Source organism: Panthera tigris, chromosome E2 (assembly GCF_018350195.1).
Source record: "Panthera tigris isolate Pti1 chromosome E2, P.tigris_Pti1_mat1.1, whole genome shotgun sequence".
In the NCBI taxonomy this organism is placed as follows: Eukaryota; Metazoa; Chordata; class Mammalia; order Carnivora; family Felidae; genus Panthera; species Panthera tigris.
Genome location: NC_056674.1, coordinates 60,634,396 through 60,650,321, shown reverse-complemented (window position 1 = coordinate 60,650,321; position 15,926 = coordinate 60,634,396). Strand labels below are relative to the sequence as shown.

At 56.8% G+C, this 15,926-nt stretch overlaps 1 protein-coding gene across 1 annotated transcript in view; it reads right to left on the bottom strand.

Annotated features, from left to right (window-relative positions):
• The window catches only part of ACSF3 (acyl-CoA synthetase family member 3), a 45,039-nt gene that overhangs the window by 16,616 nt on the left and 12,497 nt on the right, over positions 1-15,926 (bottom strand). The window contains 3 exon segments of the mRNA XM_042969147.1: positions 8,210-8,322; positions 12,465-12,610; positions 14,085-14,239. Of these exon segments, the coding sequence (XP_042825081.1) occupies positions 8,210-8,322; positions 12,465-12,610; positions 14,085-14,239 (414 nt within the window).

Sequence of the window (15,926 nt, the reverse complement as noted above, 5' to 3'; positions counted from 1 at the left end):
CTTTAAGACAGACATCATAAACGTGCTCCAAACGGAAGGGCAAACACTCTAGAAGTACATGGAAAAACTGAAAGCCCCGGGAGAGAAAAGTTCTAAAGCAAAACCAAAAGGAAATTTTAGAATTGGAAAGCACGGTAATAACAGCAGTAAAAAAAATTCACTGGATGGGCTCAGTAACAGCATGGGGGTCACAAAGCAAAGTCTGAGAACTTGAAGACCGGTCAGTAGAACTGGCCCACCCCATCTGAGCAACAGGAAAAACCTGCCCTACCCTACTCCCTGCCGTAAGGGCCCGCATTCCTGCTACCGGATTCCCAGGAGACGAGCAGCGAGCAGCCAGAGGGGTCGTGGGTAAAATCTGCCTGAAAAGTCTCAAGTCTGGTGAAACCCGCAGATTCAAGCAGCTCAGCGGACCCCCAAAAGGACAAACCCAAAGAAACGCCAGCTCAGACACATCACGATCCAAGCACTGCAGGCCAAGGATAAAGGAAAAGCCTGGCAGTGGCCAGAGCGGATTCGCACCTCCGACGACCACCACCTTCTCAGCAGAAGCCGCGGAGGCCAGAGAAGCGGGACAGAACCGTCCAAGCATCAGCCCGGAACCCCAGGTCCAGTGAGAGTAACGTTACGGATGGAAGAAGGGACAAAGACACTCTTAGATAAAAAACAAGACAACCTGGGGCGCCTGGGTGGTGCAGTCGGTTAAGCGTCCGACTTCAGCCAGGTCACGATCTCGCGGTCCGTGAGTTCGAGCCCCGCGTCAGGCTCTGGGCTGATGGCTCGGAGCCTGGAGCCTGTTTCCGATTCTGTGTCTCCCTCTCTCTCTGCCCCTCCCCCGTTCATGCTCTGTCTCTCTCTGTCCCAAAAATAAATTAAAAACGTTGAAAAAAAAATTAAAAAAAACAAACAAACAAGACAACCTGTGGCCGGCAGGTCTGAATTAAAAGAATTGCCCGAGATCATTCTTCAGACAGAAGGGAAACGATGCCAGAAGAAAACAGGGAAGCTCAGAAATGAAATAAAAGCATCAGAATTGGTAAGTACCTGGGTGAAGAAAACTGACTATTCTGTTCCTCATGAGGTTTTGCAGTTTTGAGCGCTGAAAGCAAACATTATAATCTTGCCTAATGGAGTTTATTACCTCTGTAGATGTTACACACGACAATGGTGTTTGCTGAACACAGAGAAGGCAAAGGGACCCGTATGTGGCGACAAAGATTCTTTACTTGACCAGACTTTAGTCAGGCTCCCAAAATTTATCATAGGCCCACCTGTGCCCTTCCTGTAAAATCCAGGGTTTTTTTTAAATTTTTTAAAAAATCTTTTATTTTTGAGAGAGAGAGAGAGAGAGCGTGAGCAGGGGAGGGACACAGAATATGAAGCGGGCTCCAGGCTCTGAGCTGTCAGCACAGAACATGATGTGGGGCTTGAACTCACGGACCTCGAGACCATGACGTGAGCCGAAGTTGGCCGCTCAACCGACTGAGCCACCCAGGTGCCCCTGTAAGATCCAGCTTTAACAAAACCCTGCTGTTTGAGTTTAGCAAGAGTCCCCGCTCTGATGCCTGGTCAGCCTCACCTCTGGTATCACCCCCAGGTGACATCTGATCACCCGGCCTGCCCTCAGCAAAGATCCCGTCGATCCCTGCTGCTTGCAAGAACATGTGCACAGACCACACTGCACTCAGAGCTGAGCCCAACCTCTCCTCCGCACTGAAAAGCCCCACCGCAGGGGGCCCTACACTTATCCCAGTGTCCTGGATGAAGTCTGCCCTGCCATTTTTAACAAGCGTCACTGAGCATTTTTCTCTTTGACCGTGGTAGGGATTCTACATTCTTCTGGGAGTGTTAAGTGTGGAGTCTAAGTAGATTCCAAAAAGGGAAGTATATATGTTATAGTCCCCAGAATAACTACTAAGAAGCTGCACAAAGGCAGATAGTCAAAAACTCAACAGGTAAATTACAACGGGCTGCTAAAACACGGGTCCAAAGAGCGCAGTGAAAGGGAAGCGGGGCAAGGAGAAACTGGGCAAACAGACAGCGAGCAAACAGCACATGGTGGTGGGTGGGGGTGGCTGGAGTTCACTCGTTTCCATAATCAAATTCAACGTCAGTGCTCTCAGCACGCCAATTAAAAGACTGTCAGGTGGACGGGAGAAGCCATACGCGATCCAACCGCACACCACCTCTACGACACTCACTTCAAGGGCAGTGACACGGGCAGGTTAGAAGCAAGGGCGTGGGACCATACAACCACATAAACACCAATCACAACAAACCGAGCACCTGTATTAACACGAGACAAAATGAACTTGGACGAAAGAACGTTACATACAAGCGGTATCACAAGATGACACAGTGGCCAAGTCACCAAGGAGACGTATCAATTATCAACGCGTATTCACCAAGTGACAGACTTCCCAAATACATCAGCAAACACCAGAAAGCGGAAACGGACTATTACGGAGGAGAGTTCACACCCCTCCTTAGCGACAGAACCGGCCGGACACCCAGCACAGACCTGAGGAGCTGAGCACCCTGACCACGGGGGCTGGACCCGCACGCGCTGTGGCCGGAAGCAGCAGCATGCGTGTCCACCACCAGGCCACGTTCTGGGGCACGCGATACGCCTTCACAAAGTGAAAACAACTGGAATCGTATCCAGTATGCTGACTGCAAGGGAATTAAACTAAAAATGAGGAACCGAAAGATAATAGCCTGCAAACACTTGGAAAATAAACAACATACTTCTAAATGATCCATGAGTCATGGAAGTCTTAAGAGAAACTAGAAAATCAGAAAATATTTTGAACTGAACGAAATGACAACACATAAAAATCGGGGGGATAGGTAAAGCTTCAGCAGTGCTTGCTGGGAGATTTGCATGAGCAAACTCATGAATCAGGAAGGAGAAAAGGTCCCAAACTGACAACCTAACGTTTCACCTTAAGAAACTGTAAAAAGTGTAAAACGCAAGCTAGAAGAAACGATGAGGATAAGAACGAGAAACCAATTAAAATGAAAAGAGAAAAGCAACAGAGAAAACTCAATGAATCCAAAAACAAGTTCTTTCAGAAAAGACCAATAAAACGGATGAACTTGTAGCAAGAATAACAAAGAACAAAGAAGGAGAAGGCACAAATTATCCACAAGAGTAACAAGAATACTTCAGGTTATGCAGACACGGAAAGGTTCGTAAGGGGTTGCCACGGAAAACGCTATGCATAGAATTCAACAACTTAAATGGACCAATTTCTCAAAAAACATAATCTGCCAAAACTCACCCAAGATGCATTAGATGACCCGAACAGTCCTATCTATAACTGTTAAAGAAACTGAATTAATGGTTAACGTCTTCCAAAAAAGAAGCCTCCGGGCCCAGATGGTTTCACTGGTAAATTCTATCTAAATAAATATATAATACCAATTACATGCAGTCTCTCCTTGAAAACAGAAGAGGAGGGAATAACTCCCAACTCACTTTATGACACTGGTATTACCCTGACACCCAAACATGACAAAAAAAAAGCACAATGAAGGGAAACTACAGATGCAAAACCCCTCAGCAAAATGCTCACAGATCCAATCCAGCACCATATAAAATAAATGATATACCATATGCAAGGGGGTTGGTCCTGGGAGTTCAAGGCTGGTTTGATATTAGAAAATCAACCAATGTCGGACACCTGGTGGCTGAGTCGGTTAAGCATCTGACTTCAGCTCAGGTCATGATCTCACAGTTCGTGGGTCCCACGTGCGGCTCTGTGTTGACAGCTCGGAGCCTGGAGCCGGCTTCAGATTCTGTGTCTCCCCGTCTCTCTGCCCCTCCCCTGCTCATGCTCTGATTCTCTCTCTCTCAAAATTAAATAAACATTAAAAAAAATAGGAAAAAAATAAATGTAGTGGGACATGTAAAGGATCAGTGAGCTAGAACACACACACACCAAGAAGACCTAAATGAATGCAGAGGCATACCATGTTCATGGATCAGAAGACTTGTCATAGTGAGGATGTTAATTTTCACCAAACTGATCTACAGATTTAGGTGCAATCTTGATCAAGATCCCCAAAGGATTTTTTAATACATACAAACGACCTAGTTGTAAAGCTGGTATGGCAAGCAAAATAGTACCAATAACTAAAACAGCTCTGAACAAGAATAAACTTGGTGGCATAAGGCTATAGTTCTGAGACTCACCATAAAGCGACAGTAGCAAGACTGGTGTTGGCAGAGAAAGAGATACACAGTTCAAGGGAGAAGAGCATGCAACCTCTGTATAGACCAGCTCAGATATGTACCACCCCTCATGGGTTCAATACCATAAAGACACACATATCTACCAGTCCTAATTTTCCTACAGATTTGCCAGGGGGTCTCTGGACTATGGAAAGCAAGTACCAAGTAACTAAAATAGGCCATCATTTTCTTTATGCAAAAAAAAAAAAAAAATTTTTTTTTCATTGCTTTAGGGAAAGAGGGAAAACGAACCACCAACTTGAAGCTCTAAATACACATGCACCCATTACACAGTGGTTTATGTGATACTGACTCATCAGACAGACTTTGGGACAAAGGAGTCAACTTAATTTTGGTCACTGACATTTATAAGTTTTAGAGACAAGGGTATGAAGGCTTATCAAGGGTGAAGATAGGGGGCCGCCTGGGTGGCTCAGCTGGCTAAGCGTCCGACTTCAGCTCAGGTCATGATCTCACAGCTTGTGGGTTTGAGACCCACGTCGGGCTCTGAGCTGACAGCTCAGAGCCTGGAACCTGCTTCTGACTCTGTGTCTCCCTCTCTCTGCCCCTCCCCGCCCCCACCTTGTGCTCTTTCTCTCTCTCAAAAACAAATAAACATCAAAAATTAAAAAAAAGTGAAGATAAGCCAGGAGAAGGGGAACACTGATGAGAATATTATCACAGAGAAATAAATGATCTAAAATAGTGCGTAACAATAAATGTTACCTTAGGCTACATTCCATCACCTGGATCACTGGGTCACAAGTGGGACCAGAGCCCTGCAGGGGTTTCTGCTGTGATTCCTTAGACCTACTCAGAGTTAACACCCCACATCTGCTGGGACGAGTTCAGAGGTAGGCAGGCGATCAGCAAGGCCCACACCTGGTGTTCTGGGGGCCCCAGCTGTTCCCAAGGATACGCGGGTGCAGGTTGGATGGGGCACACCCCCAGACTTGGGTGCCCAGCAGTCACACACAATGCTGCTTCATGCTGCAGCCAAAAGCCTGGGCTGTTTTCATGGGGACTCTCGTCTTCGTCTTCAGAGGACTCACGTGTAGGACTGTCATGTGACTGAGGGCATGGGCACCCACGCAGAGGTACCACTCTGCTTACCACAAGCGGCCATACTAGAGAACCGCCAGCACTGGAATGAAGCCTTCCCCGTCTGAAAGCAGCCTGAATGTCTTTCTCTGGCAGCGGCAGGTGCTAGAAAGCCCCCAGGTACAAGCCGGGACACCTGCCCAAGTTCACAGTGAGGGATCTGCTCTAACCCTCTGTGGAGAAAAGCCTGCTGGAGTAAGAGGCAGGAATGCAGGCAGGTAGGCTATGGGCCAAGGAGGCCGGTGAGGGCGGGTGGGACCCATGGTAGGGCCCCTGTCCCTGAAGGTCCCCAGGTCCCTCCTTGGCTGTGGGCTCCCACCGTGTCCCGATGGACGGCTGTGTCACTCAGTGCCGCCCACTGCTTGGGGCTGGAAGGATCTGGGTATGCACGCGGGGACGGGCTCAAGGCAGGAAGGAGTGGCTGCTCGCCTTCCGTGGCTTGAGCGTGCCCTTCAAGGGCACGTGGGGCCAGCGTTGGTGCAGGCGGGGGGAGAGAGGCACAGGGCAGCTAAGGGCTGGCAGACACTCATCCGGCCCATCCATCCTGCCCATCAGGCGCCGCTGGCCTTCCCGTGAAGATTCCCAGTTTGGGGTATGGCCACCTTCTTCCTGGCCCTCGACACAGAGTTGGTAAGCCCACTGCATCCACGAGGCAGGGGACACGTGGCAGATGATGGTCTGTCTGTCAGAGGGGAGTGCCTCTGCGGGGACAGCCTGGTCACCCCACCCCCCACTGAAGGGCCAGAGCACGAGCAGGCCCTCCGGCTCTCCGCCCCCAGTCCTCGCCCTGCCGCGGGTCGCATTCAACCGTCGGTGGCACACAGCAGCGACAGATGGCAGGGACAGGCGGGGGCGGGGGAAGGAGCGGGAGGGGAGCCCAGGAGAGGCTGGTGGCCGTCAGGAGGACAGGCGGCCGAGCAGGCTGCTGTCCAGAGCGACAGCCCGCATATGGACAAACAACAAGATAATTAATTTTTAAGGGGAAACGAGGGAAGCAGAGCTCGCTGCCACCGCCCTGCACCAGCCGGAATGCCACACGCGGTGTCTCCGCGTCCTCGGCGAGAGACGACGTTTCGTGTGCAGGCCAGCGTGTCACATACAGCCGGGAAGCCGCTTGTCTGCTGCCGGACCTCACTGGTGCTGGCCGGTGCTTGGCGCTCTTGAAAGTGAGCACTTGGAAAACGAACAGACGCCGCGCGACGTGCGTGTAGGGTTAAAGGCGACGCCGGCTGGGCGGCCGCGGCACGTGGAAGATGCACCACAGCAAACAAAGCTGCCGGGTCCTCCAGGCAGGTGCCGCCTTGACCGCGGCCCGGCAGCCAGGCGAGACAGACACCGAGAAGACGGAGCCGCTTCCTGTGCATCCAAGAAGCGTCCGGGCAGGGGAGCCCGAGGTCCTGCCAGACAAAGCTGCAGGCTTGGGAAGCGCCAGCTCAGAGCTGCGGACGGCGGGACGCTTGGGTGCCCCCGGGCTTCCGGCCGCGTCAGCAAGCAGCCACAGCCGGGGCGGCCCGCGACGGGGAGACGAGGACACACGCTGAGGACCGGCAGCGAGAGCCCAGACGGTGCCCCGGCAGACGCGACGAGGCCGGCACTCACAGGCCCGGGCACGTGAGCCGCCCTCTGGAGCCGTCAGGGCCTTCTCAGACACGGGCACCACCCAGCTGCCACGGCCACCGAGCGTCACAGGCGTGCGCCCCTCCCCGCCTTGCTCCGGGCCCGTGAGAGCAAACACGGAACCTTCCCGCCATCTGGGAAGCACGGCTCGGCCCCGCTGTTCCCTGCTCCTGTCTTGCCCAGGGCTCCCCTGTGCGGCGCAGAGACCCTGGCGCCCCCTGCCCCCCGGCCACTCACGCCTCATTCCCGGTGCTGGGTTCTGGCCAGAGAGGCGGCAAGGACCGTCAGGCTGCACAGGCCCCGGGAACGCCGCGACTGGGAGCCGGGCGACGTGCCGAGGGCTGACCCTCCCCACGGGGGCCCAGGGGCGGGGTCTTCTCGGCTAAACGGAACACCTACTTCTTCACTGTGAACACGTTCGTAGCACTACACCTAAACCACCAGCTCCACCCGCTTGCTTGACCGTCTCCTCGACCTCTCACTCCACACATGGAAACTGAGGCCACGGGGCAAGGTCACAGGGCAAGGCCTGGCACAGGTACGGAGCCGGGAGCCACCTCTCCGGGGACAGAAGCTGACACGTGGGTCCAGTAGAGATCAGTCACACGGACGTCTAGCATGGGCTTCGGCTATAGAGAAGGTGATTTCCTTTTACATCAAGGTTCCAGTCCCACCAACCCTCAACTTTCCTGTGGTTTCTACTCACCGACGATCAGATTTGCAGCTACCAGAAACTTCACTGAAATAAGACAGTAAGTAGTATCCCCTTCCTCACCCTGGTCAACCTAGAGTAACAGCCAAGCCACCACTGATTCCAGCGGTTGGCGGCAGCCTTCATCCTCGGGGCTCCGTGAGCTGCCCGTGGTGGCCTCGCAAGGAACCGGCCGCACCCAGCCTGGGTTTACTGAGTGGAGACAGGGCCCCGCCAGCACGGCGCTTTTAACCAGAGGCTGCCTCCAACAACCCGTTTTAACAAGGGCTGTCCAGAGGCTGTCACGACCCACAGTGGATGGAGGGTCAGTGCCTGAGGAGGCGGGCAGAGTCTGGAGGTCGGGGCCCAGCTGGGCCTTGGCCCTGCTCTGCACACCGTCCATGGGGCATGGTGCCCGGAAACACCGGTGGGGGCCCTCGGGAAACACTAGCCTGAACCTGTGTCGGGGCCCCAAGGAAGAGACCTCCAACCTCTGGCCTGCTGGGCGGTCCTGGCCAGGGGACACCCGTGTGCCACCAGCTGAGCACCGAGCAGTGGCCCACCTTTGTCTCCTTCTCATTTCCTTCCGCGTGGAGCACGTAGGGATAGCCGTCCTTCTTGGGGTTTTCTGAGACAATGCGCACCTCCACACCTGGCAGCGGGGTCCCCACGGAACCTGCAAAGACAGAGAAGGAGAGGGCTGCACGGCTGGACGTCCTGCACAGAAGACAGTAGACGCCAGAGCGGAGGGGACCCAGTCACCTTAGGGAGGCGCTCGACACCCGGGCCGAAGGCTGGGGCTGCCACCACCTCCCCCTCCGGCACCTAGTTCTGCTGTAAGGGCACAGGCGCCGGTGGCCTGTCCCCGGGGTCACCACAGGGCACCTGTGTGCAGAAGGCCCAAGAGGGACGAAGCAGGCAGGGAAGCCTGTCACCCGCTTTCTGCTTCATTTATTAGGCACCCATGGTTTGCTCGGTGTGTTCCGGAGCACGGGGGCAGCGGCCTGCCCCCACGTGAAGGACCGTTGTGGCGGAGGTCCCGAGACCAAATGCTCAGCGTCTGTGAGGACTCGCGTCCACTGGAATCAGTGAGGGATTGTCACGGGACAGACACCCGGGAGGCCAACTCTGAAACTCTACGTCCGCACAGGATTCTGGGATCCTGGCCTCGTTTTGCCAGAATGACGCTGTACTATCCTCGCGGCCCGCCCGTCTCTGCATCTGAGGTCCTGGGGGGCGAGGCCAGGGCGGTGTCCCTGATTGGCGGGGCGTATCCGGACCAGGTCCCCTCTGGCCCTTCGCGTTCTTGTTTTGCTTCCAAAGATTTTAAAAATCAAAGTTAAATCGGTACAAGATACAATCACTCGTCACGAAGCGCACAACTCAGTGGCCTTGTGCACGCGCGTGACGTGGGGCAACCGTAACCGCCACGTGGCTCCAGAACTTGCAGTCACCGGGCGGAAACCAGAGGCGTCAGCGGTCACGCGTTCTCCCCCACCCCCACAGCCGTGCAGCGGCTGCCTCGGCGGGTCTGCCCGTTCCGGACACTCCTACGAGGACCTGAGACGCGGGTCCTCCCCAGTCCTGCTAGCGGCGCATGTGCATGGAGCCCGCGGCCGCGCAGGCAACAGGACTCTCGAGACGCCACACGGGAAGCGAGGGAGTCTCCTCCCCAGTGTGAGACACGGATACCAGACACAAGAAGCAGCCTCTGAACCCAGCCCCTCCGGCCCCCTCCTCCCGGCACCGGGCTTGGCATCCCCTGGGCGCAGTGGAGACCACACGCAGTCTAGACGCACTTGCCAGGGGACCTCGAGGTCACCTTTTCTAGACTAAATGGCCCCTTTCCCTTAGACTGTGGCAGTGACAAGTTTAACTCTGTTGCGTAGACTGTCCTTTCCTGGGCCTCCCGGCCTAGAGAGGTTGACGGGCCGGCGGCTCACAGAACTCGGCAAACACGGCGCTTTCTGGCACCACCGTACCACAGAGGGCAGGACTCGGGCAGCAGGTGGAAAAGGCGCCCGGGAGGAGCGGTCTCTGTGCCCCGTGCCCTCCACGGCACCACCCGCCGGCACCGTATGGGAGCACCGACCGGACACGCGCTTCTTACCAGAAGGGGGTCTGTCCTCCTCTCTGAGAAACGCCAGCGCCCCCCGTCCTCCTCCCCAGCTTTCAATCCACTGGTTTCTCCTTGGAACATTTTTTAAAAGGAGAAAGCTGTCCTCCTCGGCTCCCCCTGCCCCTCTCTGCTCTTTTCTCCCTCTGAACGGCGAGTGCTGCCAGCCGTTGGGATTTGTAACGGACGAGCCAACGGAATCTTGATTCATTACAGCGTCGCAGACACGACAATACAGCTAAAACCTCCAGGCAGGGACGACCCTGGTTTCAGAGGCCTGACGTCCTGCAGGGTGAGGTCCACACAGAGAAGACGCAGTTCGGGGCGGGGGGAGGGGTCAGCAATGGAGCCTGACCCGTGTCTGTCCCACCCCAGCTGGCCTGGCCGGGCGGACCACAGGCAGCCACCAGCCCGCACCCGCGGGGTCAGCTCCGCCCCCTCCTAGCGTCCCCCCCCCCCCGCCCCCCCCCCCCCCGGGACACAGTCATAAAATGCAGTCTTTAAAACGGTCGTCAGCTCTCCCCAGATAACCGCAATTGGCCCGTGGCTCCGTCCGGAGTCTGGGGAGGGCGGCCAGTCCGCGGCCGTCCCGAGAGAAGGGGGACAGGCTGGTAAGGCTGGAGCTGCCCTCAGCGCTCCCCCGAGCCCGCTGCAGGAGCCGCTGGCGCCTCTGATCTCCACCGCCAATTAGAGTGTGATGAGGCCCAGCGGCGCCTGGCCGTGAATTATTCATCTCGCTTCGTGGTACCGTGAGGGCCACGGAGAAGGAACAACCGGAAGACCCGACCCGGAGCCTGACTCTCAGCAAACAAGCCTCTTGCAAGGCTGGCCTCGCCCTGGGCGCCCACGTCGGGGTGTGAGAACCTGCAAAAACGGATCCTGGCGGTCCCCGGACCCACGGAGAGCGCCACACTCGGAGGCCACACAGGCAGCAGAGAGGGAGGGCCGGCCCGGGGCGACCCCGAGCCGGGAGCAGGTACGGGGGTCCCCGAGTGTGACGCGAGCCCAGCCCAGGCATCAAGACGCGCAGACAAGACCGGAAGGTGCCCAGGACGCCCTGTCAACCTGGTTTCTCCAGAAACGACGCCACTTTACTTTTTTCCAAAGCAAACAGGATCGCACCCGCCTGCTGGAGGCCTGCACTACAGAAAAAGGTCACAGGTATTTGATTCAAAGGTAAGACGAGCGACGAGGCCCCTGAGGCCTGGAGGAGAGCTGCAGCCGTGACTGAAGATTCCAGAATTTCTGCCCAATAAATCTTTCAGAACCTTTGGGATCCCCCTTCCGCAGAGGGGGCCGGAAACGGCCAGGGCAGCTGGGCACGCTTGCGTGACCTCTGTCCAGGGCGGCTGCTCTCCCTGCTCACCTGAGGACCCTGCCCCCCCCACCCCCCCACCCCATCTGCGGTGAGCCCCACGCGGGGCCTCCCTCGTGCACTCCATCCGGTCCCGGCTCCTGGTCTTGGCTCTTGGCCTTGTGTCTGCTCTTATAATTAAGGCCCAGAAGGCTCTCTGTGCATCTCTGTGCCCCTCTCTCTGCCTCCCAACCGGGCCGTGCTGCTGCACTCCCGACAAAGCGGGTGTCCTAGTGCAATGGCACAGACACCTGCTCCGTGGCACAGCGGGTGTGCAACCCTGCCGCCCCCCCAGCCTCGGGGTCCTGGTCTGTCAATGGGTAAGAGCGCCCCAGTGCCAGGAGCCGCTCTGGACACGGTGTGGCATCTTCTCAGGCAGTCAAGTGCTCATCTGCCTTCGGACCCCACGACCCCCCTCTGGAGACTCTCCCACGAGGCATATGTCCGCACGGCACCTGCACACGGACGTTTATGACAGCCCTACTGGTAACTGGCCCAAACCAGACACAGCCCAGCGTCCTTCGGCTGGCGAAGCGGTAGCAAACAGCGGCTGGTCTGCCCCGTGGAAGTCCGCTCGGCGTGGGAAAGGACATGTGTCCATGTGGATGCCACACCCCGCGAAGGGACCCAAAAGGCCACGTCCTGTAGGACATTCCAGAAAAAGCACAGAGACGAGGTGCATGCCTGCCTGGCCTGGGGTGGGGGGGTGGGGTGCCGAGCACGCACAAGGGGAGGGTCTGCGGCATCGGACGTTTCTGTGTCTCGAGTGTGATGGGGGCTACATGGTTAGGTGTGTTTCCAAGACTCACAGACTGAACGTGGACACGGTGAGTTTTATCGTACGTGCGAGATACATGCACGTGTGGATATAATCACAGACACAGAAGTGTTTGGTCTTATTTCTAAATGGGATCCCTTTCATGTTGTGGACACCATGGAGGGGGTGCCTTGTGAGGACGGGGAGGGAGCTGAGAACAGAAACGGGGCACATTCACTTCCCGGGCTTGGGCTCCGCTGTGGACTCCTTGCTAAGGACCCAGGACGTGAAAGTCTGAGCTGAAGTCGGAGTGGGGCGCCGGAGAAAAGGCTGGACTTAGGAACGGTCATCCAGACAGATAGAGGGCTCCCTCACCCCTGCCCCTATACCCTGCGTGGTTCCTGGATGGGACGCTCTGGCCAGCGGCAAGCCTGGTCTGCGCGGAAGTGGCAGGGGGACAGGCCCCAGCCACCTGGCCAACACCCCAAGAGAGTTCTCCGGCCCAGCAGGGCAGCGCGCTCCCCAGACTGGCCCCCCCCGCCCCCCGAGGGCTCGGGGCGCAGGGAGGGAGAGGACGCGGCTGGTGGGTACCTGGCGTGCGAGCCGTGGTCAGGGGGTTGGACAGGGCCATGCCGATCTCCGTCATCCCATACCGCTCCAGCAAAGTGTGGCCGGTGACCCTTTGCCACTTCTCCAGCACAGGCAGGGGCAGGGCAGCGGACCCCGAAACCATCAACCTGCCAGCACGAAGGGGACAGTCTTAGGGACCGCAAGTGGACACACACAGCTCTTCACTCGCCGCCACTGCCCTACGGTTCAGGACGCGAGCGGGAGTTGCGGGCTAAATTCTAAGTCTGTTTTTTGAAATGAATTTGTTGGGTGTATCTTAGGGTGCAAACGAGTCTTCCAAAGGAATGGGTAATCGAGGTAAAAAAATAACTTTAGGGCCTTTGAAGGCATTCTTTGCAAGCCATACGCTATTTATGAACCAGCCCAAACCTCAGCAGAGGTAGTAAGGCTTTGGTTTGGGAGAAACTGCTTCCAGGTCAGAGGGCAAGAGGCCGCCGGAAGCACACGGCCCACGGGTGGGCACTGCTGTAGCCGGCTGGCTCGTGGAGGGGAGAGTCGCTCAGGCAGCCCCCGGGCACTCCTGTCCCCGCCACACAGCTGGTTCTGTTTCTAGTTCACGAGGTGAGCTCACGAGGACCCGCCCCACCACGAGCCCAAGCCGGTGAGGCCTTGGGGCCTCTGCCTCTCGGAAATCACCCTGGTTTCCTCTCTCTGATCCCACGCTTGCCCTTGGCTCTTTAGGTCTGGGGAACATGTACGACTGATGCCGCTCTTGTCCTGGGGGCCAGATGCCTCGTGAGGGGGCTGGGGAGGCGGGAGGCAGGCAACACCGGATGGGGAGCAAAGCAATGGGGGAGGGGGCAGAATCACGGCCATGTCGGATATTGGCTCGGATGATCCGGAATTCTCTCCAGGAAGCACAGTGGACGACCCTCCTGTGCTCCTCCTAAGAAGCGGGAACCGGGGGCGTGGAGCGGGGTGGAAGCCACAGGGACACGCGCACAGATTTCAAGGTCAGGCTTGCGCAGCGGCTCACTCGGTGTTCCGCTGACTGGCTGTGCTGGCCTCATGGAGCCACACTCGGGTGACGTGTGTCTGCCGGTCCTGTGAAAACTCACGGACTCTCAGGACGCCCACTGCAGCGACAAGCAGGGAGAAGTGTGTGGTGTCTGCAGGTGCACGAGACAGAGCGGAAGAAGCCTCACGCCGCCGAAGGGCCCAGAAGATCCTGCGTGTCTCTGTCAGGAAGCGTGTTTGTCCAGGGATGTGGGAGGGCGGGGGTGGGGGTGCTCCGGAGGGGGGGGCGCTCAGGGCCAGAGCTAGAGGACCACGGCCGAGAGAGACGATGGGGGGCTGCGAGGAGCCATGCTGACGAGGGGTCAGAGTGGATGGGGCAGCCCTCTTCCTTCAGACTGGACCACCAGACAGACAGACAGGCCGGCAGAGAGACAGATGCAGCTGGACAGACACGCAGCGAGATACAATACGGACGGACGTGCGGAAAATACAAATGGCTAGATGTAGACTTTACAGGAGAGGGAAAGCGCTGCCTCCTAAAACCTAGAACTGTTTTACTGGAAGTAAGTTGTATGTGTGACCTTTCAGACTTTCTGGGTAGGAGAGGGGACTGTTTTCACTTACCTAATTTTCTCCTCACAGACCGCACGTACAAAATCCTGGACGTGAGGCTGAGTGAAATGTTTGTCATAATAATCCATCAACTTGGCATATATTGTAGGCACCGCCATAAATATGTTAATGCGTGGAGCTTCAGAACTTAAGAGCTTTTCCCAAACCTCAAAAGGAAAAAGGAGGGATACGGCAAAAACGTGAGAAACCACACACACACACACACACACACACACACACACACACGCTCAGACGCGTGCCATCTGCTTCCAGAACAGTTTTCTTCGTGGAGACCGCTCCTTTCCTTCGGCTCTGAGGGGCCCGTAAGCGGCTCCCGTCACTTTCACGGGGTGACACAGCCCCTGGCCACTCCGTGGACCTGCTGTGCCAGCGACACTGGTGTCCGCTGCAGGGTGACCTGTGAGGGACAGCAAGTCGCGAGAGGGGGCGCGGCTCCGGCATCGGCCCGGCGTCAGCAGCGGCGGGGCACCTCACGCCCTCCCGAGGGGCAGCGGTGAGCCCCGGGTCAGCACAGGGCCTGGCGCCAACAGAGGTGGTAAATGCGCCACCGTCCCGGCTCATCGGGAAGGCACGTGCATTCTGTGTCACTCGGCAACAGACGCGTCTTGCTTTCGTACAAAAGCGCTTCACGTGTCGCCTAGCCCTGGAGGCAGCTGGGGCAGCACACTCCCTCCGCGGCTCCCCCCCCGATGGTGCTGCCGCGTCAGCCCCGGTCATGGGGGGGTGGGGGTGGCGCAGAGCTCACGGCACTGGGCCCCCGGTGCCCCGGACACATGCGGACCTCGGCCCACGGCATTCGAGGGCCTGGCACCTCACACGCTGCCCCTTGACTGGGCTCTCAGGGGAAACAATACTGTTCCTTTACAGACAATGATGGGCACCCCCACGTGACAAAGCATGTAAGGCAACAGGAAGATGTGACCCATAATTAGGAAAAAAAATGTCTTTGAGCAGAGCCTCAAAGATCCAGATGTTGGAATTATCAGACCGGGAACAGGAAGCGATTACAACAAACAGGCTACAGAATTTTGAAGAAAAGGTGAACAAAACAAGAGAAAATCAAGGATCTCATCGGGAATGTGGAAATACAAAAAAGAACCATCACAAAACCAGGAGACATACTGTCCAAAGTCACGAGTTCCCCGGACAGACTCAGACACGGATAGGAAGGCACAGAAGGACAGAAGCAGTCGGGCATAGGCCGGTGGCAAAGGTCTACACTGAAAGTGACAGGACAGGACAGGAGACAGAGCAGTGCGGGCGACGCACGGGCGGCCGAGGAAACGGCGGCCGGCAGCCGCAGCACTGACGAGACGGCAGTCCTCTGCCACCTGGCCGCAGTGTCACCACGTCCCCCGGGGCCCCAGGCCCCTGGCTGCATTCACGTGGGAGGGTAAGGACCCAGCAGAGCCGAAACAACTGTGACAAGGGAGAGCAAGCGTGGACGACTCACAGCTCTCAACTCCCCACCTGCTCTAAAGCAACGGTGGCCAACGCAGCATGCTTCTGGTCCAAGCTCAGACCCCCAGATACGGGCCGACCAGAGCCCGGAAACAGACCGCCACGCACGGCCAAGTGGGTGTTGGCAAGGGAGCCCCCCTTCAGCCGGGGAGAGGTCATCTTTCTAGCGGACAGTGCTAGGACAACTGAACACGTACCCATAAAGGATGAATCTGAGACCCTCACCGCGCACAAAAATTAACCCAGAGTGAACCAGAGACCTAAATGCATGAGCTCAAACCACAAAACTTCTGGAAAAAAATCTTCGTGATCTTGGTTGGGCAAAGATTTCTCAGCGGTCACACCACAAGTGTGATCTATGAAATGAACAGA